General features: G+C 48.3%; 1 protein-coding gene across 2 annotated transcripts in view; it reads left to right on the top strand.

Moving 5' to 3' along the window:
* Positions 1-25725, top strand: part of AGAP3 (ArfGAP with GTPase domain, ankyrin repeat and PH domain 3) — a 1862985-nt gene that overhangs the window by 888213 nt on the left and 949047 nt on the right. For both annotated transcript variants that reach the window (XM_085628261.1, XM_085628260.1), the window contains exon 9: positions 9755-9847. In XM_085628261.1, the coding sequence (XP_085484387.1) occupies positions 9755-9847 (93 nt within the window). The remainder of the gene's footprint in view (positions 1-9754; positions 9848-25725) is intronic.

Raw genomic sequence — 25725 nt, forward strand, 5'->3', positions numbered from 1 at the left:
GGGAAAAGGTAACTAGATTATGAAAGTTCCTTGGCGTAAACACATCAATAATAACCTATCATAATTACCACGTGTAAATAATAAATAAGGTTGTATCCCCGCCTTAGTCAAAAGCAATTGATTGGTCCGAACCGATGGTTTCATAATATTCGAGGATAGCTTGATCGATTCTAAATGATTTAAACATAATGCCTTCAGGTCCCTTCTCATGAGACAGGACAGGGTCTCAGGATTCTCAAAAAGCGCACAATGGTCTAAGTCCTGCATAACATTTTTGATGTAGGGAAGTCAGGGAATGCATTTTGCCTGTTGAAGGTTGAGGCAATCTTTTATAACATCCCGATTGAGACCTGTGGTTGCACCTGCCCACACCCTATGCCACTACAAGATCGGCTGGATTTTAATAAGGTCGGATAGGTACGGCAGCCCCAAATCAGCCTGACAGGTATACATAGCCGTGCTATTTGGCACAGCTAAGAGATAGCTCAGGAACCCATTCTCGACTTGCTGAAGAGACTCCACATTAACATGTCCACCGATACCAGCTCCATACAAAGCGACTGAGACACATTTAGCTTTATAAATTACCAACAAGTCATCAATAGAGCGCTTTCCCAGTTTCCTAGCAAATTTTATTAAGGCGCCGATGGCTTTAGCAAAAAGCAATTTTCTGCAATTAACAGCTCTAGACCAAGAACCCCGTTTATCGAATACAATTCCCAGATATGAAAAGTAATCAGTGAAATTAAGTCTGTCACTATTTATAAAACTTTCACGACACTTTACACTGGGCTTGCTACATTTCATAATGAATGTTTTAGAAATGTTGACTTTTAGATCAAGATTTGACATGTAGGAAGCAAAATTTGTCTCTATTCTTTGTAGTCTAGTTGGAGTGCGGGCTAAGAAGACAGCATCGTCAGCATATAGCAATGTGCCAATTGACCCTTTGCCAATCCTGGGTAAGTCCTGGCATTCCCTAGATACGGTGTCACCAAGACTGTTAATATAGAGGGTAAAGAGAAGGGGGGCTGGGACACACCCCTGTCTTACCCCCTTGCCAACAGGAAAGCTGTCACTAAGCTCACCACTTCTTCCATAACGAAGCCTAGCCCAAGCCTCTAAATATAAATAAGACTGTTTTAAAAAATGTATTAATTGAGTTTACACCCCCCATGTCCTCTAAAATATGCCAAAGTTTCTGGTGATTGACACAGTCAAACGCCGAACTCAAGTCGGCAAAGCACATAAAGAGACTCCCTTTTTTGCCTGGTTGTATTTTCACAATATGAGACTCAGGTTCAGGCCCTGTTACACGGTGCCTAGGCCTTTGCGGAATCCGTACTGAACCTCTGATATAATGCCTGAGTTCTCCACCCATCACTGAAGTCTATTTAAAACAACACGCCCGGCCACCTTCACTAGGGAGTCCAGCAAAGAAATTGGTCTATAACAGGCTGGGTCGTTTCTGTCACCTTTCTTAAAGATAGGGACAAGTGTGGACTCTATCCAGGTTGGGGTGAAGCCATGAGTACAACAGGCCCTTAGGACCAAGGTTAAAAGTGGGCCCCAAAGCAAAGGGCAAGATTTGTAAAGATCCACAGGTATACTGTCTGGCCCTGGAGCTTTTCCACCCACACTTCTGTTAATAGCCAGGATCACCTCGTTCACATTAAAATCAATGCGAATTGGAAGATAGCCTTCGGGACTTGAGCTGGGTTTCTCACAAATAATGGGGGTAGCATTATTACAGTATAAACATAAAAAATGGGACACCCATTTGTCTTCCCCAATTGCATTTTCTAAACTAGTTGTATTTTTAGGGGCCAGAAAAGGGGCATTCACTGCCTTACAAAATCCTTTCATATCCTTTAAGGCAGATGCTTGCTTGAGGGCTTGCCACAGTGTTAATTTAATGGCCTCTTTGCATTTTTTAATGGACAGCTTGTATGCCACCCTGGCCCTTTTGATTGCTTCTTGGTCCCTCCTCGACTCGTGCAACAAGGATTTAAGTGCAGCATGTGACTTGCTGCACTGCGAGTCAAACCAACCTAGCTTGCCATTAGGGGTACTTTTCGATTTTGTTGTCAAATTGTTTTGGATAGCTAGTGAAATATTACGATATGAATTGCAGATATTTGTATCCGATGCCTGCTCATTTAGACAGGTTAAGAAGTCTGAGTTATACTGTGTTAAAAGTAGCTTGGTTAATTGCAAAGCCCATCTAATCGTATAACCATTTTGTCTGCTAATGGCAATATCTTGTAGGGGCTCGGCGGACAGAAATCTGGTAGATAACACTCCAGACGGCAAGTCTAGAGTGAAGCTGATAGGGAAATGATCACTAAAAGCTACCAAATGAGTTTTTAAAATTATATAATCTATCGGCGTATCTGTTTGATATGAAAAAGAAATCAATGATAGAAGAAAACCCACAACCATTAAAAGTGCTACTCAATCAATCAATCATAGCATTTGTAAAGCGCACTACTTACCCGTGAGTGTCTCAAGGCGCTGGGGGGTGGGGAATGCTGCTGCTGCTCGAAGAGCCAGGTCTTGGAGTCTTCTGAAGGTCAGCAGGTCTTTGTTCTGCCGTAGGTGGGTGGAGAGGGTGTTCCAGGTCTTGGCGGCGAGGTAGGAGAACGATCTGCTGCCGGCAGTTGCTCTTTGGATGCGGGGGCGAGGTCGGCGGAGCGGAGCTGGCGAGTGGGGGTGTAGAAGCGGAGTCGTCTGTTGAGGTACGCTGGTCCGGTGTTGTGGAGTACCTTGTGTGCGTGGGTGAGGAGCTTGAAAGTTATCCTCTTGTTGATGGTGAGCCAGTGCAGGTCTGTCAGGTGGGGTGTGTTGTGGCTGCGGCGAGGGATGTTGAGTATCAGGTGTGTAGAGGCGTTCTGGATGCGTTGAAGCCGTTTCAGGAGTTTGGCCGAGGCTCCTGCGTAGAGGGCGTTTCCGTAGTCCAACCTGCTGCTGACTAGGGCCTGGGTGACTGTTCTTCTCGTTCCGGTGAGGATCCATTTGTAGATCTTGCGGAGCATGTGGAGGGTGTTGAAGCAGAGGAAGAGACAGCGTTGACCAGCTTAGTCATGGAGAGGGTGGAGTCGAGGATGACCCCTAGGTTGCATGCGTGGTCGGTCGGTTTTGGAGCTGTTCCCAGTGCGGTCGGCCACCAGGAGTCGTCCCAAGCCGAAGGGGTGGATCCGAGGATGAGGACCTCCGTCTTGTCCGAGTTCAGCTTCAGTCCGCTGTTCCTCATCCATTTGGCGACGGCCTTCATTCCTTCGTGGAGGTTGGTTTTGGCGGTGTGGGGGTCCTTGGTGAGGGAGAGGATCAGCTGGGTGTCATCGGCGTAAGAGATGATGTTAAGGTCATGCGATCGAGCGACGTAGGCGAGCGGTGCCATGTAGATGTTAAACAACGTTGGGCTGAGGGATGAGCCCTGGGGTACGCTGCAGATGATCTCCGTGGCTTCGGAGCGGAAGGAGTTTAGGCGGATGCTCTGTGTCCAGTCCAGGGCCTTCTCTTGGATCCCGGCGTCGTGGAGGCGTGTGCGTAGTGTGCGGCGGCAGACCGTGTCGAAGGCGGCTGACAGGTCAAGCAGGATGAGGGCCGCGGTTTTTCCGTTGTCTAGCATGGTCCTGATGTTATCGGTCGCGGCAATGAGGGCCGTTTCGGTGCTGTGGTTGCTGCGGAACCCGGACTTGGATGGGTCCAGGATGCTGTTCTCCTTGAGGTAGCGGGTCAGTTTTTTGTTGACAGGTTTCTCGATGACCTTCGCCGAGAACGGGAGCAGGGAGATGGGCCAGAAGTTCTTGAGTTCCTTGGGGTCTGCCTTGGGTTTCTTGAGTAAGGCATTGATCTCGGCGTGCTTCCAGGTCTCCGGGAAGGATGCTATCTTGAAGGAAATGTTGATGGCTTTCCGGAGATGGGGTGCGATGGCAGTGCTGGCTTTGTTGAAGATGTGGTGTGGGCATGGGTCTGACGGAGATCCGGAGTGGTTGGTATTCATGATCTTGATGGTGTTGTCGTCGTTAATGTTGGTCCAGGAGATCAGGCGGTTGGTGCGGGTGGTGGTCGTGGGGACGGAGGTCTCAGTGGTTGTCAGGGCAGTCGTGGCGTTGAAGCTGTCGTGGATGTCTGCGATCTTGCGATGGAAGAAGATGGCCAGCGAATCGCACAGGTCTTGAGAAGGTGGGATGTCGTTGGTGTTGGAGCTGGGGTTGTAGAGTTCCTTCACGATGTTGAAGAGCTCTTTGCTGTTGTGTGCGTTGTTGTCTAGGTTTTTTTTGAAGGAGGTCCTTTTGGTGGATCTGATGAGGTGATGGTGTCTGCGTGTGGCGTCCTTGTGTGCTGCGTAGCTGTCCGGTGTTCGTTCACGGACGCAGTTGTTCTCTAGCTTTCTGCAAGCTTGCTTGGAGGCCCGGAGGTCTTCAGTGAACCAGTTGGCTTTCTTGCTAGTGTGGTTGTTGGAGGGTTTCTTGAGCGGGGCGAGGGTGTTGGCGCAGTCATCGATCCACTGTCTGAGGTTGCGGGCAGCGGTGTCAGGGTCGGTGGGGTCAGCGGGTGGACTCTGGGCGAGGGTGTTTATTAGCTGGTCTTCGGTGACTTTGCTCCAGCATCGGCGAAGCATCTGTTGGGTGCGGTGGTACGTGGCGGGTTTCAGGAAGGTGAAGTGGATGCAGCGATGGTCGGTCCAGTGGAGTTCGGTGGTGTGGTTGAAGGCGATTTGGGGGCTCGCGTAGAAGATGGGGTCCAGCGTGTGGCCGGCCGAGTGGGTGGTGGGGAGCAGAGATCATTTACAAAACCCATGTCCATAGAATATTTAACTGAGTTTAGCAACTCCCCAACAGGGGTGTGCACAAAATGAGAAGTGTCTCTGTCATCATCTGAAGATAGACCACACAGTCCCCCATCCGCCAAGGTGCATGGGCCCACATTGAAGTCCCCTCCCCACAATAGGAAGATATCCTTCTCTGTGTTCCTGTAGATAATATACCAAGTCCTCCTGCAGCTGCCTAATAACTCCCCCCACCTGAAGGGCTGGGATATTATTGTAAAAATGTGCAAGAACGGTGCAATGAGATTTATCAATATCAATTTTTAGTATCTGATATATGTTAAATGCCACCAGGTCCACCCTGCATGCATTCAATTTGTGGGATAGAAAGATACAAAGGCCGCCCCTATTCCTCCCATGACTGGAGGGCACAGCCGGAGTGCTAAAAGTGTTAAACCCATTAATGTATAGCGTTTCAACTGCCCAGGTTTCCTGCAAACATAAAATATCAAAATCATAAATAAATTAGATCACCCTTAGTTACAGAATCAAGATGACCACTGTCCACACTGGGGTGGTCCATATGGGAAACTGTATTATTTGTAAGATGTGCAGGATAAATATTTACGATGGGCGATAAAACATCCTGCTTATTTAAACCAGGTACAAGATGATTCTCTGCTATAGCTCCACCTTGCTGGGTGTCGCTAGATAACCTCGTACATTGTGAAATAACATTCCCCTCTGCAGCTACACTAGGTCTTTTATCGTTCTGAAGAGGCTCCATCAGAAATATGGGAGCCAATTCAAAACTAGACTTGTTGGTCTCTAATGGCCTGCTATGTGCTGCGGGTCCCGCTGCAGGGGTAAGTCAATCAATGTCTTCCAAAGGTGGGAGAATGTCAAATCTATTTTGAAGGGGTAAACTGAACTGATGATAAGTGTTAGAGGTAGTAGGTGTCTGGTGTAAGAACTGGTAGGAGTGAGCCCTTGGGGGATAAAAGAATCCCAGATGCAGAACATGTATTCCTCTATAAAGCATGTGGGCGTTACCAAGTCTACTTAAGATTTCATGTACCAGTTTTGGGGATTTGAAGATGAGAACAATACAGTCTCCAGGTAGTGTTTTTTCCCTTCTCCCCACCCATCCTATTCTTCTCGCCATTCTGAACTCACTGAACAAAGCCTCTGTTAGTCCGATTTTTGTCCCAAGCCACCGAGAGCCTAATTTCTCAGTGCCTCCCAAGATTCATTTACCTGGGGTGAGAGAGGTGGTACTTTCGCCAAGATTACAGTTAATGGGGTAGCTTCAGGGGGCAAGTTCAAGCACACCTCCTCCTTGTCCCTGTCCCCATGAGCTACAGGCTGGGTAAGTAATGGGGCAGAAGCAGGTGGTTTAGCTTGAACAATGGCGGAATTAGGGATCAAACTAGTACTGCACTTAGATCCTGTGAACACTTTGTCTGATACACGGAGGGGCTTAGCCTGGGATTAGCTTGGGGTGTTGGGGCTGCAGGGCCACCGTCCGGCCCCAAAATATTGTACGTTGGGCCGGTAACATGCCCCATGACTTTTCCTCAGCGATGGTCGCTAGCCTAGCCAAAACTTGTTCTAAAGGGCTTGTGGCTCGGGTATCGGGCCCTGCATGATCCGAGACCTCCCCAATGGACTGCAAGGACCCATTAGAGTTAGTCATCTTACTTAAAATGGATGCCAATTGGTCTAAGCAGCCCCTCATGGTAGCAAAACTACTGTCGATTAGATCTTTCAATTGTGTGCAAACAGAGTCCAAAGTAACTCCCCCCTCCAAAGTCCACCACAGTATTCCCCGAGACATTGAATGCGGGAGAGACAACATCAGTTTTGATTTTGGCGAGTCCGCTTCTGTTTGGATTTTAGAGTGCCCGCCCCTCAACCTTCCCTTCCCTGTGGCCTCGCTCGGCTTATCCTCATTGTCCCCGGTGTCCTTGGTAGGAGTAACAATGGTCCACGACCTTGCTACTATCCTCGATTCAGGTGGTGAGGAAAAATGGTGTGGGTCGGTTTCCACGGAAAGCTGGAGCTTGCCAGAACCCAGCGACGGTGAACAGTTTGAAGAGACATCACACGGGACAGTGGGACCTAGAGATGGACGCCTCTGCAAAGATACTGGGTCTATCGATAGGCGCCTCTCCGTTAGTTCAATTTCGTGACAAAGCATGGATTCCACCCTAATAATAAAAGCATCCAGGGTACCTGCCACTCTCTTGCGTTTGCTCATATTTAAATAATACCTCAAGGTCGAAACAGCCCTCCAAAATGTGATTGCTTGGTGTGGGAAGGGGTTGTGATTACACTAGAAAAACAAACGATACAGTGACCCAGCTGAGCCTAATAGGAAGGAACAATTTGCCGGATCCACTGAGTATGAAATGATTATTGAGAAAACGGATAACAGTTAATGAAAGTCACATATCAGTACCTTGTTGTTGCAAACCAAGTTCAGATGTAGGAAATATTAGGGGAGTAGCCCAGCCTCTTCCAGTCGATGACGGGCAAGGACAGGCCCGCACTTGGCCCGGGCGAGCCCGCGCGCGTCCTGCGCTTCAGAGGTCCGCGGTGGGTTTTAAAGCGGTCCGGGCGCCCCGATTGGCTGCGAGTGACTGGGCAGCTGGCAGTGGCTCCTGCCACAAGGGAACGTGGTTCTTGTGGTGCCCCCACCACGAAGCAGCGAGAACAGGAAACAGCTGGTTGCGGGACCCGTGCTGCAGAGGCCCGCCTTGGGTTTTAAAGCTCCTCCAGGCGCTCCGATTGGCTGCGAGTGATTGGGCAGCTGGCAGCGGCTCCTGCCGCAAGGGAACCTGGATCTTGTGGTGCCCCCACCACGAAGCAGCGAGAACAGGAAACAGCTGGTTGCGGGACCCATCATTTTCTTTGATTATCTCCAAACCACCATATTTCAAAATAGTAAGCACCTTGTGTAAGGTGTCATTATACTCCTTCATCAATTTTCCAAATATCAGAATGTCATCAGGAAATGGTACCACATTTTTATCCCTTTAAAATGGTTATGCATCATCCATTGACAAACTGCACAAGCAAGTACTAATCCAAAAGACATCCTTTTATATCTGTATGCATGTTACAGCATAATGAAGGTGGTAAGTGACTTACTGGCACATGCATCAACGTAGGCTTTTGCGATTCCTTAATTGCGATTATTAAGGAATCACAATTAAGGAATTGCAAAAGCCTATGCATGTAGGAATCGCAAAAAAAATAGCTATTCCTACACATTCCTTAATTGCGACTCGCAAATTGCGAGTCGCAATTAAGGAATGCCGTCCCATTCATTCCTATGGGCCTCCAGGCCCATAGGAATGAATTGGAGATTGCATGAGCAATTTGCGAGTACCAGTAGGTACTCGCAAATTGCTCATGCAATTTCCAGGGTGTCAAAATGACACCCTATTGCACGCCCGAAATTGATCTGTGCACATATGTTGCACACACGCATGCCTTCAGGGCATGTGTGTGCGCAACATGAAACTTTGAAAAAAGCACAAAAGTGCATTTTTCAAAGTTTTTGCATATTACCATAAAGTTCTACTTCATGGTAATTTGCTCCCCCTATTAGCGAAATCGCTAATTTTTTTACTTTAATGCATTGCATTTAAGGAATCTCAATTTGGGATTCCTTAAATGCAATCGCAATTTAAGCAATCGCAATTTAGAGATTCCTTAAATTGCGATTTTTGCATTTGGGATGATACATCCCATATGCAAAACTACCGGTTGCAAAGGGGCAGATTCTGAGAATCTGCCCGTTTGCGACCGGTTTTTCCTTTGATGCATGTGCCTGTTAGAGCCTTCATGTAGAGCAACTTGATGGTATGTGGAAGTAAGATCAAGTGTGGTAAAGACCATAGGACATTTAATGAGGGAGAACATTTCAGCATTGTTAGGTAACGGGTTAAGGTCCACCCACACACAGCATTCTGGTGTCTAAGAACCACACACATCTGATCTTACCATTGGGTCTGTGTATTACTACAACAGGTGAAAGCCATTCACACGGCTCAATTTCTTCAAAGTGACCTCCTTAGATAAATGTTCTAATTCTCCTCTAAAGACTTCTCTTACTGACATTTGGTACATTACATGACTTGTGTGTGCTTTCAACACCAAGGTAAGGAAAATATAGATCCTTTACTTAACCCAGCAGAAAAGCTTCTTGAGAGACATGGGCCCTGCAACAACTGCTACAGAATGGAATCCTGGGGCTGAAAGATAACACTCTCACCAGGGTTTAACTAGGAAGCCACATTATTCCATCCATGTCTGTCCTTTTGAGGATTGTATCTCCTTGCTGAGTGTGTCTGAAATTAAGCGGTATATGGTATCACTGTCGGTCCTTTCGAAGGTAATGTGAATCAACCCTAATTGTCCTTTTGAGACTGTGCACCATTATGAGGTTTGTCTGTAATAATGTGGCATGCGCCTCATCTCTGTCAGTCCTTTTGAAGATTGTGACCCCTTGCTGATTGTGGCTCTCATAAAGTGGTATGTGTCCCATCCCTGTTTGTCTCTTAGAGGCTCCATGTTTTTCCTGCTTGTGATTGTCATGAAGCAGTGTTTGTCCTTTCGCTGTCAGTCCTTTTGAAAGTGGATGCTCTTGCTGAGTGTGATCTGCAGCAATGCATTGTGTGTCCCATCTCTGACTGTCCATTTTAGGCATGTTCCCAGTTGCTGAATATGTTGTAATAAAGCTGTATATTTCCCATCCATATCTATCCTTTAGAGGCTATCTGTCTTTGCTGCTTGCTGAGTGTGTCCTTTAACTGCCTCACCTTTTGAGGATACACATCATTCCTCTCTGCCTCTTTTGCATTTCTCCACTGATAGGTTGTCCTCCATTACTAAGTGTATCCGTGGTAAATGCATATGCCATTCTGCTCTTGGGGTGCTGTCATTTTGATCTCTTCTCTAATTGTCTTCTAGTCTCGAAAGAGTGTTGAGCCCGACAGAGAGAAGAAGGTCTCGGAGTGCAAATCCGACTCGATTGGTAGTGGTCGAGCAATTCCCATAAAGCAGGTAAATGTTCTAGTGTTTGCAACTGCATTTTGCAAATAATTTGTGTTTGGAAAAGAAATAAGAAATGCATAATTATTGTACTGTGGCCTTGTCCTCCTATAGCTTGCACATTGTTGGACAATGCTTGGAAAGGAAAAACAGGAAATTCTGCCCTGACCCAGCATAAACTCTCACACGCATGCAGCCAAGCTTGAGTTCACACAAGTGGCAGTTTGATATAGTAGAGTGGGTGACATCACTGGTCACTGCACTTTTGAAATTTGGCCGAATTATGTTTAAGTACCCTGAAAGATCTTTTTTCTGCATTTTCATTGTGCCATTGGTAAAAGATCTGCATTCAGCATGATACAGCAAAAGAAAAGCACCAGTGTTTCCACCTAATCAAGGTTTTCGAAGTCCTCCAAAAGGATCACCAGAGAAGACGTGACGATGAGAAAAAACGTACATCAATAAGCAGAGCAATAGTTCTGTAGTCGAATTATTTTATCTTTCAATGTTTTCATTTTAAGAACCTACAGATCTGCTGATTTCTTGTTACCAGATATGGAATTCAAAAGCCAAGTAAAACACAGGACTGCTCTTCAACATATTCTGTGAATGCTATAAACAGTAATTCTCGAAAATTAAATGGCTAAAATGTTTTTTGAAAAAATGATCAGTAATTTAATAGGTACAAAAGGGGAGATTTCTAAATGATATGCCTTGCTCAAAGAGGCTTCCTCCAATACAGAAGTGATCTTATATTATTCAGTGGGGAAACATGTTTGGGAACCCAGACCTCCCCAAGCAAGTGGGCCCAACTGAGGAGGAGTATTCATAAAGCTACACTCATTTAAAAATTAATGAAATTCATTACAAAACTGTTTATAAATGGTACTACCCCAGTCAGGATACATCATTTGTTCCGTATGCTTCGCAGCATTGTTGGAAGTGATGTACAGTGAGAGATGACTTGCATATTAGATTGGAGCACCCTAGACTGACACTGTTCTAGACAAAACTAGCGAAAGCATTTTAGGATACGCTTGGCCTCCCACTAACCTTTAATTCTGGAGTTTATGTTCTAGGCATGGGACCAGAAAACGATAAACATTTCCCAAGGTTGAGTGGTTAGCTTTTCTGTCATTCTGAGTAGATGTATCCTGAATCACCGGGGGATAAGTCTAGGCTGACCTATTATGGGGGTCAATGGAAAGGGCATGGACCAGAGACCCTCAGAATGGCCATCCTAACCTATGTGCTCATTGTGGCTCTGGTGACTGGAGATGGATAGACACCGCATGGTCTGTTTTTCTGGTCACCTGTGCGCTCGAGAAACCTTGATACGAGTCATTTTTGCACTAGAGCTTCAGCTAACAACATCGTGGGTGCTTTGCTATTGGTGTTTTATCTAAAAAACGTTTTTATGCTTGCTACATTGTTGCTGCTATTTTTGTCATTTTAAATTGAATTGTACTCTGACTCCCCGGTCCACCGCAGCGTTAGGCTGATTGATGTGGAGGGAGTACAGAGCGCGTTCACTTCCTGGTGGTGCCATTATAGGGCGGCCATCTTAGGGGGTTGACGCTCCAGTCTCCTCTGAGCCTAATCTATTTAATCCACTGTTGCACCGCGCAGCGGCACGCGCAGCGGGAGCGCCATAGACGCGCCGAAGAGGCGCCAAAGAGAAGCCAGTCTGCGCCAGTCCGCGACCGGTCGCTCCAGCTCCAGTCCCCATCCCCAGTTCCGCAGACATGGTAGGCAACCGTGTTATTTACAGTGCTCCTTTGCTGCATGCACTTCGTTCTACTACTAAAGCTGCCTGCCTACATTCGGTCTTGCCTATAAACCGTAAGGCCCGCTGCAAAACCTGTGACTGGAGTGTTTCACCTCCAGACTCAGGGAATCATTCCTTTACGCGCAAATGGAAGATGTGTCTCCTCAATTGCCGATCCCTGCCAAAACATCATATTGAACTAGCTATGTTGATAGAAGATCTTAAACCTGATGCCCTTTTTTTAATGGAGACTTGGCTTCAGCTAGATATCGATCCTACAATTGTAGGGGCCACCCCCCAAGGCTATACCTGTAAACGTTTGGATCGTAAGACAGGTAGAGGGGGAGTACTGGCCATTATTTACAGGGACAATTTTAGATGTCGTGTCACCCCATCCTCTACGCCAGCCTGTGAGACTTTACACTTTACTCTTGAATTCTCCCCCTTAAACACTTTTTCTGGTATGTTAGTCTATCGACCACCTGGCGCCCTCAGCAATTTTATCACCAATATAACGGACACAGTTGCCGACTTAGTGTTGTCTTCAGCAAATTTTACTCTGCTAGGAGACCTGAACCTGCATTTGGATGTCCCACTTGACGCAGATGCCAATAGCCTTCGATCTAATCTGCAGGCTATGGACCTGCTACAGAAAGGCTTTCAACCGACGCATATCAGGGGCCATCTTCTAGATCACATTTACAGTAATCTAGAGAGCCTAACCGTGGAGACACCTATACTACTACCCTGGACCGATCACTTTTTGGTACCTTTTTCTTGGTCTACCGGCAGCTTTTCTATGTCACACTCCCACAATAAGCGCTGGGGAAGAAAATGGGCTTCACTTCCACTTGCTAAATGGAAACTAGCTCTCATTGATCAGCCAGCCCCGGAGGTGACTAACCCCGACACAGCCACTGTCAATTTTGACAATTGGATCTCCAGCACCCTCGATCTAGTCCTTCCAAAGGAATCTTTGCATCTAATAAATAGACCCAAAGTTGCTCCCTGGTACTCGCCTGCTCTCAGGTCTAGGAAACAACTCTGTCGCAAACTAGAGAGAGCCTGGAGACAAGAATATTCTCAATCTAAAAAAGTGGAGTACCGAGCTGCTATAAAGCTCTACAAAAGTGAAATTAAATCTGCCCAAGCTCAGTTTTATGAATCAAAAATTTGTTTAGCTGCCAATTCTCCTAAGGAAATTTTTAAAATTGCTAAATCCTTAATCACTCCCCCTCCCCCTGAGCGTCAGTCACTTGACGGCGCAAAAACCCGTTGCAATAACTTAGCAATTTTCTTCTCCCAGAAGATTTCAACTATCTATTCCTCTTTCTCCATAGCTGGTGGGAACTTGGAGCCTACCACCACAATGGACCCCGACACGATGACTTCTTGCCTGTTGGACAAATTCCCCCTTCTAGACTCCTCCTTATTGGATGGAATAATCCCTAAAGTCACCTCGGGTTCCCCTAACGACCCAGCACCTCCTCAGACTCTTATCAAAGTAATCGACGTCATCCGTCCTGCCATCCTGGATGTCCTCAATGCTTCCATTGCTTCGAATTCTGTCCCAGTCCAATGGAAGTGTGCGATGGTTAGGGCACTTCTGAAAAAACCCACCTTAGATCAGAACAATTTGGCCAACTTTCGCCCTATCTCCCTACTTCCTTGGATGAGCAAACTTCTTGAGAGACACATTAATAACATCTTAGTGGACTATTTAGAATCTAATAGCCTACTATGTGTCTCTCAGACGGGTTTCCGCCCTCAGCATGGAACTGAAACTGCCCTTATAGCAGTAACAGAAGAGACTAGAGCGGTGCTGGACCAGGGAGGAAAAGCAGCCATCATACTACTCGACCTCAGTGCCGCGTTCGACACTGTCAACCATGCCATCCTATTACATCGTTTGAAAGGCATGGGTGTTTCGGGCGCGCCCCTGGAATGGCTGACTTCCTTCCTGGATGAGCGTTTTTTTCAGGTGTTCGAGGGTGAGACGATCTCGGCCAAGCAACCACTCAGTTGTGGGGTTCCGCAGAGTTCGTCCCTGAGCCCCACTCTTTTTAATGTTTATATGCAACCTCTAGCATATATAGTTCAGCCCTTTGGTGTGCGTATCGTCACCTACGCAGACGACACCCAACTGGTGGTCTCTTTGGACCACTCGGAGGGGTCATCTAACACCCTGGGTCTGTGTCTAGAGGCTGTTGCTGAGTGGATGCATGCGTCTTGTCTTAAACTTAACGGGGAGAAGACGGAGATCATGTTATTAGGTAATTCCTTACCGAACACTTTGGCCTCTATTTGGCCTACATGCCTTGGCACTCCTCCCCTCCCTAAACCCCAGATAAAGAGCCTTGGAATCTGGCTTGACAGGGCGCTTGATTTCTCGGTCCAAGCCACCAAGACTGCCTCAACTTGTGCTGGGTTAATGAAAATGCTCCGCAAGGTCCTTCCTCTGCTCCCTTTCCAGGCGAGGAGAGTCATGGTTCAGGCCCTGATTCTCTCTCGCCTGGATTACGGGAACGCCTTATATTTGGGCGCCCCTGTAGCGGTGACCAAAAGGCTCCAAGTCACCCAAAACTGTGCCGCCCGGCTATTGTTTAATATTCCTCGTTGGCAATCAGCTAAGAAAGCCCTTAAGGAGCTTCATTGGCTCCCAATGACTGCCAGAGCTCAGTTTAAGGCGATGTGCATAGTGCACAAATCTTTTCATCGAACAGGCCCTGCCATCTTGTTCCCCTTTGTAGTGCCTTACGTCCCTTCCAGAGCCCTTCGTTCCGGCTCACTGCACTTAGCAACTCCAACAAAGGTTATCAAAGCCCGTTGGGGCGGTCGCTCTTTCTCACACTCTGCCGCCAAACTATGGAATTCCCTTCCTGTGAGTATTAGACAGATCAACAATAGGATGGCATTCAGGAAAGTCCTAAAAACCCATTTGTTTGCGAAAGCGTGCTAATGTACCTTGGAGCTCGTCATAGTAATTGCTGAAGCGCGACGAGGCCTCCGGGTAGTTACGCGCTATATAAATATAATTTTTCATTTCATTTCATTTCATTTCTTAGCCAGCCTTGGCACCTTCCAGATATGTAATCTTGGTATATGTTGCTCTGTAAAGCTCCACTGTTTCTTGGACACAGTCCTGTTCCAGTCTACAATTTATCTGATTAGGCTGCTAGATTAGTTCATGAGACTGAGGATTCCCAAGCCTCCCGCTTGTAATGGTAGGTAGACATGTTTATTTGCCATTTGGTGCTTTTTACCCTTCCAGATTACTGCGCTTTACAGATCAAATCGAACTTTACATGAGTTTCTGGAGTTTAATTTTCATCCGTTAAGAAGGCTGTAGTGGTAGGTAAAATCATATTCAGGATTTTAGGAAAAAATGTCATTTTAATTGCTGTGATCTTCCCCTTCCAGAACAGACCACCTACTTGCCAGGACTGCTGGTATTTTCGATTGGTTGTTTTTAGGACATTTTGGATTGCTCTTCTGTTTACTAAAAAACGGATCTTGACCCCTAGGTACTGATAAACCCGGATTCTTATCTTTCTTACCATCGCCAGGATCTTTCTATCTGCTGAATAGCGTAAAGGGGAGGAAACCCAATTTAAGCACATAATCAAACGAATCAAATGTTGGAACTCTAAAGGATCACTGACTCCGAATCTCTAATTTTAGGGGTTTATTACAAAGCCAAAAACAATTGTACATACAAGCACCTCATCACAATGTTAAGGAAATAAATGGGCACTAGTACAAAAAATATCCTACGCAGGAGTCTAATCCGACTCAGAATAGGAAGAATAGTTAGCTCCAGAAGCATTAGACATCCAATAACTGCTCCAATCTCTATATTAGAAGTCATCAACCTAAAAAGGAAAATCAATTAGTCTATCCCTACACTATCTCTAAGGTGACATCCCTACTTAACATTTTTTCCCCCAGGCAAGAGAGTAGAAAAAGGTGTCAGAAGTGAAGACTTCCTTAGAAGTACACTCATTTTGCTCAGTACAGAGCTCGTTCTAAGAGGCTCCACCTAGCTTCCCATCTAATCCTCAACTGTCCAACCCACGGGGCACTGTCCCTAAATCAAAGTCTGAAAATCGTAGAACACACCCTCCGTCACACCTCTTCATCCAGGTCTTCCTTGGTACTTTTCCACTGAAATTTGTACTTCATCCAAAGACGGTTAGCTTGACCTTGGGTCCCAGGCTCCTTCTCCGCTGAAAGTATCATCCCTGCATTCCAGTAAACTCCCATGTTGGCTTCTCATACCATCCTAACTCCTAAAACAAAGAATTATTATTCCTAACGAACTAGGTGTCCTTGCACCTGCAACAGAAACATGGGAACAAGAAATTTTCCACTTCTCTGAGATCTGCTGACTCTCATAAAGCCTCTGAGCCATTTTCAAGGGAAACAGTTTTCGGCCTACAATATTCAGCTAACATAAGAAACGAATAGGTTTTTCACTTAAACGTATATGCGATCAGGCCTTTACACATTTTAAACACACATTTCTAGAACCGTACTATAAGCATTGATATTCATTACATTGCATAAATGAATAAGCAAATCTACACATGCAGACTTTAACATAGTGCAGGTTTGAATCCCAACACATCACATTATATGTGGACTAATTTGTTATGCATTATCTAACGTACACTTTCAATTCAGACATTTCATTGAACTTCGTAAATTACTTGGTTACATTTCTATTCGCACTAATATATGCTGCTTTGAGTACTACAATTCTAAGTCACACGTTAATAATATCCCACTAAATATATGGGTGCGGACTACCAGTGATTATAATGCACCCCTACAATTTCAGAATAACATGGCACTCTACCAGTACTTACTATACATAGTGTTTTGCCCATGCTAATTGAAAGGGTGTCTGTAGTAAGTCTTGAGTGTCTTGTGAGGTGTTATGGTTCCATACCTGGAATTTCTGAATATTTATGTTGAAGCTGGACACCAGGAGGAATGTTTCAAGATCATGCATCAGGGCTGGACGAGGCCTGGAGGTTTTGACAGGGTCATCAACAGATTGTCCGCATTGGGGGCCAACTTATGCTCTGGCTATTGATTTTTATACCTGTGATTAAGAGGATGGCTCTAATTGTTTTAAAAAAAGGTCTTAAAGTGGGCAACCCTTCCTTGTGCCCCTAAACTCATCAAATAATGTTGATGTTACTTAGGAATGTGGGACGTGACTATGCATACAGCACCCACACCCACTTTTTAAATTTAGGTGTAAAACCAAACTTATTTAGTACTTACTCCCTTTAGAAGGGCCATAGGACCTGGTGGTCAGTTGTCTTCTAAGTGTCTGCTGAGAGTAGAAGAGACTTTTTTTGGTGCAAGTGACTTTGTCAAGGATATGCAGATTTCTTTTAGTGTATCACTGCACACTGTCTCTGGAATAAACTTGATCCGGGTCCTCTAACATTTATCGATTAGGCTGCTGATTCGTATGATGCACAGTGTGTTGCCTATTTTCCGGCCTCGTGGATTAGGATTATAACCGCTTATTTCATTATATCAATGAGGGAGTGTGAATTTGCAAAGGCGTTATACAGGTAGTTTAAATCAGTGCAATGAGTGGGCAGAAGGACTTGTAGATGATGGGTGTGTAACCGTCTAGATCCAGGAGCTTAATTGACCTGCAATTTAGCAATCCGGAGCAATAAAAAATAATCTCTTTTAAGGTGTCAAATCATGCAGACCTGCATCCACCTTTAAGAGAGAATTTAATTTAAAGACAGATAATGCAGCCTATACCCACAGGCTACCCTGTCCAGTACTTCAACTAGAATTCCACCAACATCCACAAACAGCACTGCCTGTCCAGCTTTTCTCCACAAGGGAAAAACACCCTGCCTCTCCCAGCAAAAGCCTCTGGAGTGATAGAGAGGAAGGAATGGACAGACAAGCCCCATAGGCTGCCATTATGTGGCTCAGAACAGGATACTGTGCCTTTAAGAAAACTTTCCAGAACTTTCCCAGTATCCCAGAATGCACAGCAGGTCCCTTTTACTTTCAGTTCTTTTTTCCGGCTCCTGCTAGCAGGACCCTGGAGCATTGAGCTCTCCCTTTTCAAGGGTTTAATGGTTACTTTTCAAGTAATAGTAGTTAGTAAAGTCCTTTCCTTCTGGTTGTCAGCATGCCTTGTTTGACAAGTGTCCTGATTGTGAAAGGAAAAAGGCTAAGTCAGACCCTCACAGGGTGTGCATCGTCTGCCTGTCCCAGTCCCACGTGCCGGAGGAGTGTGAGATTTGCCGCTCTTTTTCAGCCAGGACCCTGAGAGAGAGGATGAAAATCAGGCTCCAGGTCTTGGAGGACAGAAGACTGAAGGCACGAGGTGGGTCTGGAGGGGCTGATTCTGCCCATGCTGAGGCCTCTGGGGGGCTCCCCAGGGGCAGGAAGACCAGCAAGCGTCCCCACTCCCCGTCGACGTCGAGGGCGTCGACGGCGGCGTCGAGGGGGATGACTACAGTCTGTTCGCCATCTCCCCAGGGCTCTGGGGAGAAGCGGCGTCCACGATCGACGTTGAAGGAGCTGAACAGACCGCCGTCGACGACATCGGCATCGTCTGCGACGCCGCCTTCAAGCCATCAGCGTCAGGATCGGACGCGGCGTCGGCGCTCGCCGTCGAGGGGAGGTCACCGATCGCCGTCGGCGAAGAGAAGAAGGTCGCCGTCGAGGGGCTCCTGGACGTCGCGAGCCAGCCGACACCCGGCATCGAGGCGGCGGTCGCCGTCGACGTCGAGGAGATTGACGTCACGAAGAAGGACGTCACGAAGAAGGACGTCACGGAGGAGATCGACGTCGCGAAGATCGACGTCGCGAAGATCGCCGTCGAGGAGATCGACGTCGAGGAGATCGCCGTCGAGGGCGGCGCCGAGGAGATCGACATCAAGGAGATCGACGTCAAGGAGATCGACGTCGAGGAGATCGAAGTCGAGGAGATCGAAGTCAAGGAGGTCGACGTCGAAGAGGTCGATGTCGAGACGGCGCAGGGGGAGCCCTGACGCCAGGAGTAAGAGAGGAACGGAGTCGCCGGGATCGGTGTACTCCGTGGTGTATACACCTCCTCCTCCTCCACCTCTGCCAGCACCGCCTCCGCCACCGACTCCTCCTCCTCCTTCACCGCCAACACCACCACCACCACCACCACTGCCGCCGGTGTCACCGCCTCCACCACCCCCACCGCCGCCTATACCGCCTCGCACGCCGTTGGGGCCTCCTGCGGTTCCACCACGGTCGGTCTCCCTGCCCAGGTATCCGACTCCACCGCAGGGGACGCCAAGGCCGCGACACCCACGGTCGCCTAGACCGGCGGACAGGCCCAAGCCGAGGAGGTCGCGCTCCCGCTCCTTCAGGAGGAGAAGGTCGCGAAGTCGTGGACGGTCGTCGTCGTCGACATCGGGACGGCGCCATAGGAGGCACAGGTCCAGGTCGCGCACAAGGTCCTCAGCCAGGGATTTCTCACCGACGCAGTCGGACTCACCGGGGACTAGGGTGTCTCCGATGGATGATCTGGTCTCCTTCCAGGAGGTGCTGCTGAGGGGGGCAGCCAAGTTGGGCATCACAGTGACGGTACCGACGCCCACGACGTCCGTGATATTCAAGACTCTACACAAAAAACACCTGTCTCGCCCCCTGCTACCTCTAGTACCGGGACTGGTGGAACCCGCGTTGGAGTTGTTCCTCACCCCCGCGGTGACGAAATCCGCTCCCTCACGGCTCATGAAAAAGTATCGGGCCCCGGACTCGGACCCTGCTTTTTTACGGATGGACCCGAAGCCGGACTCTGTCATCGTGACAGCAGCGAGGAAGCAGCATGCGACTGCACCTTCATCGACTGTCCCGCCCGACAAGGAAAGCCACTGGCTGGACTCGGCGGGCAGGAAGGTGTGTGGAACCGCGTCTACCACCATGAAGGCGGCAAGTGCGGGGGCGCTGTTGGGACATTACGACCGGGACCTGTGGGAGTCCCTCCAACAGTATGCGGACCTGCTGCCCCGGGACAGGAAGGAGGACTTCCTGGAAACGGTGCGAGAGGGCATGCCGGTTTCGAACCAGGTCATCAGTGCGGCAGCGGATGTCTCCTTGTTGGCGGCGCATTCCTACTGTCATGGCGTCCATCAAAGGCGTCACTCTTGGCTGCGCCTGACGTCGCTCAAGCCAGAGGCTCAGCACAGAGTAGCCAATCTGCCCTTCTCGGGGGAAACCCTGTTTGGAAAACATGCGGATGATGAGATGGCCCGCATGAAGGCGGAGACCCTGACGGCTGTCGGGTTGGAGAAGGCCGAGAAGAAGAAGCGCCCGTTCCAGAGGCGGTTCGGGTCTACGGGCACAGGGCGTGGGCAGGGTTCGGGACAGCAGCAGCACCAACAGCAGCAGTTCCGGAAGCCCTTCCAGAAACGCCAGAGGGGTAGAGGAGGCCAGCAGGCTACTACCACTACCAAGGGCCCGGCCGGGTCTCGGCCCTGAGCGACTACTTCCCCCTCAACCGTTACCCACTCCAGTGGGGGGAAGCATTCAATTTTTTCCGACAGAGTGGAGAAAAATTACTCAGGACAAGTGGGTGCTGAATATTGTTTGCAATGGATACAGTCTTCGGTTTATCAGCCCGCCTCCAGCGATTCTGCCGGTAAGCTCTCAATTTCAGCTGCGAGAGCTCCAGGCGGAGGCAGACATCTTGTTGAGAAAAAAGGCGGTAGAAGAGGTACCTCTGGGTCAAAGGGGAAGAGGTCTGTACTCTCGGTTCTTCCTCGTTCGCAAGAAGGACAAGAACGAGTTCAGGCCCATTCTGGATTTGCGACAGGTAAACAAATGGATTCGCAGAGAGAAGTTTCGCATGCTATCGTTGCATCAGATTTACCCTCAGCTGCAACGGGGAGACTGGCTCTGTGCCATAGATCTACAGGATGCGTACTTCCATGTGCCCATTGCTCGGAAGCACAGGAAGTTCCTGCGGTTCCAAGTCGGCGCCAATCACTATCAATACACAGTACTACCGTTCGGGCTGAAGTCCGCGCCCAGGACCTTCTCGAAGTGCATGGCGGTGGTGGCGGCACACCTGCGGAAGAACAAGGTGTTTGTCTACCCGTACCTGGACGATTGGCTGATCAAGGCCTCATCCTTCTCGGAAGCAGAAGAACACTTCCGGTGGACGTGCGTTCTTTTGCGCAAGTTGGGGTTACATGTCAACATGTCCAAATCGGTTCCGACTCCGGTCCAGTGCATTGATGGGAGCCTCCATCGATACGCGGTCAGCAAGCGTGTCTCCTTCGGAGGAGAGACGGTTATCACTCCTTCGGAAGGTCCAGGAACTCAGGATTGCGCCATCGACGACAGTGAGGAAGGTGTCTTCACTGCTGGGATCGATGGCCTCATGTAGCTTCCTCACGCCTCACGCACGGCTGCACATGAGACCACTGCAGGAGTGCTTGGAGGATCAGTGGGATCAGAGGACAGGTTCTTGGGACGACAAGATACGGCTGTCTCTACATGCTCTTCAGTCTCTGAAGTGGTGGTGCTCGGCGGAGAATCTCCTCAGGGGGGTTCCCTTCCACAAGGACATTCCCACGTACAGTGTCGTGACGGATGCGTCTCTCCAAGGCTGGGGAGCGCATTCAGGGGAATTGCAGATTCAGGGAAAGTGGTCTCCGTTGGAATCGACATACCACATCAATTTCCTGGAACTAAGAGCTGTCTTCCTGGCGCTGAAAGCCTTCCTTCCGTCCTTCCAGACCAACTCACTGCTGATACAGACGGACAATACAACCACGATGTATTACCTCAACAAGCAGGGGGGGTCGAGATCGCGCACTCTGTCGCAGGAGGCGCAGGTGATCTGGCACTGGCTTCTGGCCCGAGGACTGACGATTACGGCCACGCATCTGCCAGGGGTACAGAATGCTCAGGCGGACGCACTGAGCAGGCTGATTCAGGAAAACCACGAATGGGTCATAAACGACGAAGTACTAGGAGAAGTCTTCGCAAGGTGGGGGACTCCAGACGTAAATCTGTTCGCCACCGCAGAAAACAGCAAATGCCGAGACTTTGCATCCAGGTACTACCAGCGGGGGACCCTGGGGAATGCGTTATGGATCGATTGGTCGAACAGCTTTCTGTACGCTTTTCCACCCATTCCCCTGATTCCGGCAGTGCTCATCAAGCTGTCCCAGTCCAGGGCGCGGATGATCCTGATCGCCCCGAAATCGCCCAGACAGTGGTGGTTCACGGACCTACTTCACCGGTCTCTCCTTCCTCACATACGGTTGCTGTGCAGGCCGGACCTTCTCACGAAGTTCGGGGGGCGGATGGTGCACCCCAACCTCTCGTCTTTGAGTTTGGCGGCATGGCTCCTGAAATAGTGCAATATGGCCATCTGAATCTACCACAAGATTGTATGGACATACTGAAGGAGTCTAAACGGCCTTCCACTAGGACGTCCTATGCCTATAAGTGGAAGAGGTTCTGTATCTGGTGTAAGTCCAAGAACTTTGATCCTACGACATGTAAGGAGGATGTCATCCTTCCCTACCTTTTACAGTTGGCGCAGTCTGGCCTTAATTTCCATTCCATTAAGGTTCATCTGGCTGCTTTGACTGCTTACAGGAAATGCCCTTCACAGACTTCCTTCTTTCAGATCCCTGTGGTCAAGGATTTTTTGGAAGGCTTGAAGAAAGTGTTTCCTCCTGTCAGACTTCCCTCGCCTTCCTGGGACTTGAATGTGGTGCTGTCCAGACTGATGAAGGAGCCTTTTGAACCCATTCACAAGGCTTCATTGCAGCACCTATCCTGGAAGGCGGCGTTCCTAGTGGCCATTACATCGGCCCGCAGGGTGAGTGAACTTCAGGCATTATGTTGTCAAGAACCTTATACTGTATTTCATGCTGCTAAGGTTGTGATGCGTACTCACCCTAAATTTCTTCCTAAGGTTATCTCTGATTTTCATGTCAACCAGACCATAACTTTACCTACGTTCTTTCAGAATCCCTCTTCGCCAGCGGAAAGGTCTCTCCATTCCCTGGATGTTCGGAGGGTGTTGAAATTTTATCTGGATAAGACCAAGGATATTCGTAGGTCAGACCAATTGTTTGTTAATTATGGATCAGTCAGGACCGGTCTCGCGACCTCTAAGCAGTCCATTTCTCGGTGGATTGTGTCCTGCATACAATTGTGTTATCAAAAGGCTAATAAGACCTTAGGGGGTAAACCTAAGGCTCATTCCACCAGGGGAAAGCTGCCACGACGGCTTTGCTGCGTAATGTTCCGATTGCGGAAATCTGCAAGGCGGCCACTTGGAAGTCGGTCCATACCTTTGCTGCGCATTACTGTCTGGACACGGATGCTAGGGCAGATGCTCAGGTTGGGCAGGCTTCGCTGCGGAATTTGTTCGCACAGTAGTGGTATCGTCTTGCGTGTTCTCCACCGCCGTTGTTGTGTGGAGATGGGCTTGCCATTCTATTCACTAGATTATGACTATACACAGAGATCCCCTACTACAGAAGGAGTAGTTTCTTTTCTGTAACTCCAGTTCTGTAGTAGGGGTATCTCTGTGATAGTCATAAGCGCCCGCCCTCCTCCCCGGTGGAGAGATGAATATTCATGTAAGGAATGCTACAGGTCTGGCGTGCTACGCCTTCAAAAAGAACTGAAAGTAAAAGGGACCTGCTGTGCATTCTGGGATACTGGGAAAGTTCTGGAAAGTTTTCTTAAAGGCACAGTATCCTGTTCTGAGCCACATAATGGCAGCCTATGGGGCTTGTCTGTCCATTCCTTCCTCTCTATCATTCCAGAGGCTTTTGCTGGGAGAAGCAGGGTGTTTTTCCCTTGTGGAGAAAAGCTGGACAGGCAGTGCTGTTTGTGGATGTTGGTGGTATTCTAGTTGAAGTACTGGACAGTGTAGCCTGTGGGTATAGGCTGCATTATCTGTCTTTAAATTAAATTCTCTCTTAAAGGTGGATTCAGGTCTGCATGATTTGACACCTTAAGAGATTATTTTTTATTGCTCCGGGGTCCCCGCACATGGGCGGGACTATTCACTAGATTATGACTATCACAGAGATACCCCTACTACAGAACTGGAGTTACAGAAAAGAAACTACTTCTTCTCCATGCATAATGGCAAAGCGCCTGTCTCTCCGAAGGGCTCAAGCACCCTATGCTTGTTGCCTCAAAGGGATATATGGGCTTTTAGGATCTGGCCTAGTGCTCTAACATCCACAAGAGACCCACCCACACTCTGAGGGAGCCTTGCTGTAAGGTTCTCTATAGTGGAAGCCCAGGAGGGTGTCTGGGCCTCTGATGGCCACCTCTTGCCCAGTCACACCCAAGGACTCACTTTTTCAGGCAGCAGCCTCCATTGCACAGGCTTAACCATGCGTATTCAGGCCTCAGGAATAATCCTTGCTTTTCTAGGAGGCTGCTTGTCAGTCTGTATTCAACACTTTCCACTTATGATGTTATTCAATCCTGCAGGAGTCATCCATGCAGCTCCTCAGCCGTTGCATCCTCCATTTTAGCTGCTCTTGGGCAGCCACGCTCATCCTGTCATGTTTCAACTTACGGGCTCCATCCTACTGCCACTGAGCATTGGACATCCTCCGCAATGCTTCCGGGACTATTTTGTCAGGGACCCTCTACATGTAGGAGGTTGGTTGGCAGAGGATTGGGAAGATGTTACACCGGGCTTAGCGCATCAGAGAAGATTGTTCACTCCGTTGCCATTTTGGCTATGGCCCCTTTGACGAAGCGTTTTATTATATGCTGTGGTTGTGCAAATTCACCATGTAATAAGCTCACAAACCCATCTTGGGTCAGTCAGGCTCATTTGTAAAACATTTTGCTCAACTCTGGGTAGCTGAGGCTTTTAAGCAGTTACGCTTAAACAAGATGAGAAGTTGTAAGCATTTAGAAGTGCCAAAACAGCTAAACAAGGAAGAAGCACGGCACAAAAGAAATACGCATACATTTATTTAAAAAAATCTCCGTTTTATGAGTCTTTAGGCAATTTGCATGTTTTTTTACTCAAATTGCATACAAGAATTGGCGGTTACTTTGAAATCTTTTGGAAACTTAAAGTTGTGTGCGGCTACACAGGCCTGCTTTGGGCGACCACCTCCAGCATGGAGCGAGTCACAGGAGCCAGTGAGGCTTGAAAGGACAGTTACCTTTCATCAAAGCAGTCTCTGGTTCATTTCCAGGTTCTGTGGGTGAACCGCCATAGACTTCAATTGAGTGGTCCTGATGCAAAGGATACAGGTTGCTGAAGATGCAGTACGATGCTTATCCACTGATGGGTGTCTTTTAGGGGCTACTCCTCGGTCTCCGGTCACAGTGGGACGGGATATTTTTGGGGCCATCTATACCATTTTGGCCAATGCGCCATCAGTTATGGGCATCCCCAAGTCTGCCTCCCACTTTTCTTTCAGTGGAGTAATCGGCAATATCGGATGCGACTTTTCTTTCTGTGGAGTAAGCAGCAAGATCAGATCTGACAGAGTGCTCTATAAAGCCCTGACACCAGTGTCCAAGTGTTTGTAGTATCAGAGAGGAGTTGGCAACTTCAGTGCATCGGGGGTTCGGTGTCCCGCCTCCCCCAGTATTTTCTAACCGCCGTGATCATGGTACATATAGCAGGAACTGCTCCTCTGGAATTTCATACTCCTCCCTCAGGTCCTCAAAGGAGCGTAATTCCCCATTTACCTATAATGCACCCACTGTGTCTGTGCCTGGAGCCATCCCTGTTTAATCTCTTGTGTATGTGTAAGCAAGGCTTGAAGCGGCAGCCCTGAGTAATATGCTGTAAAGATTTGGGTCCTCTGCAGCGCTCTAGCCAACAGTGTCTGATCACAACCAGGTCATTCTGGTCCATAGTGGTTTTACTTCAAGTAAGAGGGTCCATAGCAAAGTTGGCATAGGTGCATCAGGAGAGGGAATCTACTCTGTGCCTTGTAACCCTCAAAACCATTGTATGCACTGATGCATCTGGGCTGCCAAGTAGCAGGTCTCAAACTCAGTGGCACCCATTCTCTCATCACTGGAAATGCAGTGCAAATTATTCAGTGCCATCCGTTGTCTGCCCTTTACTCAG

Source organism: Triturus cristatus, chromosome 10 (genome assembly GCF_964204655.1).
Source record: "Triturus cristatus chromosome 10, aTriCri1.1, whole genome shotgun sequence".
In the NCBI taxonomy this organism is placed as follows: domain Eukaryota; kingdom Metazoa; phylum Chordata; class Amphibia; order Caudata; family Salamandridae; genus Triturus; species Triturus cristatus.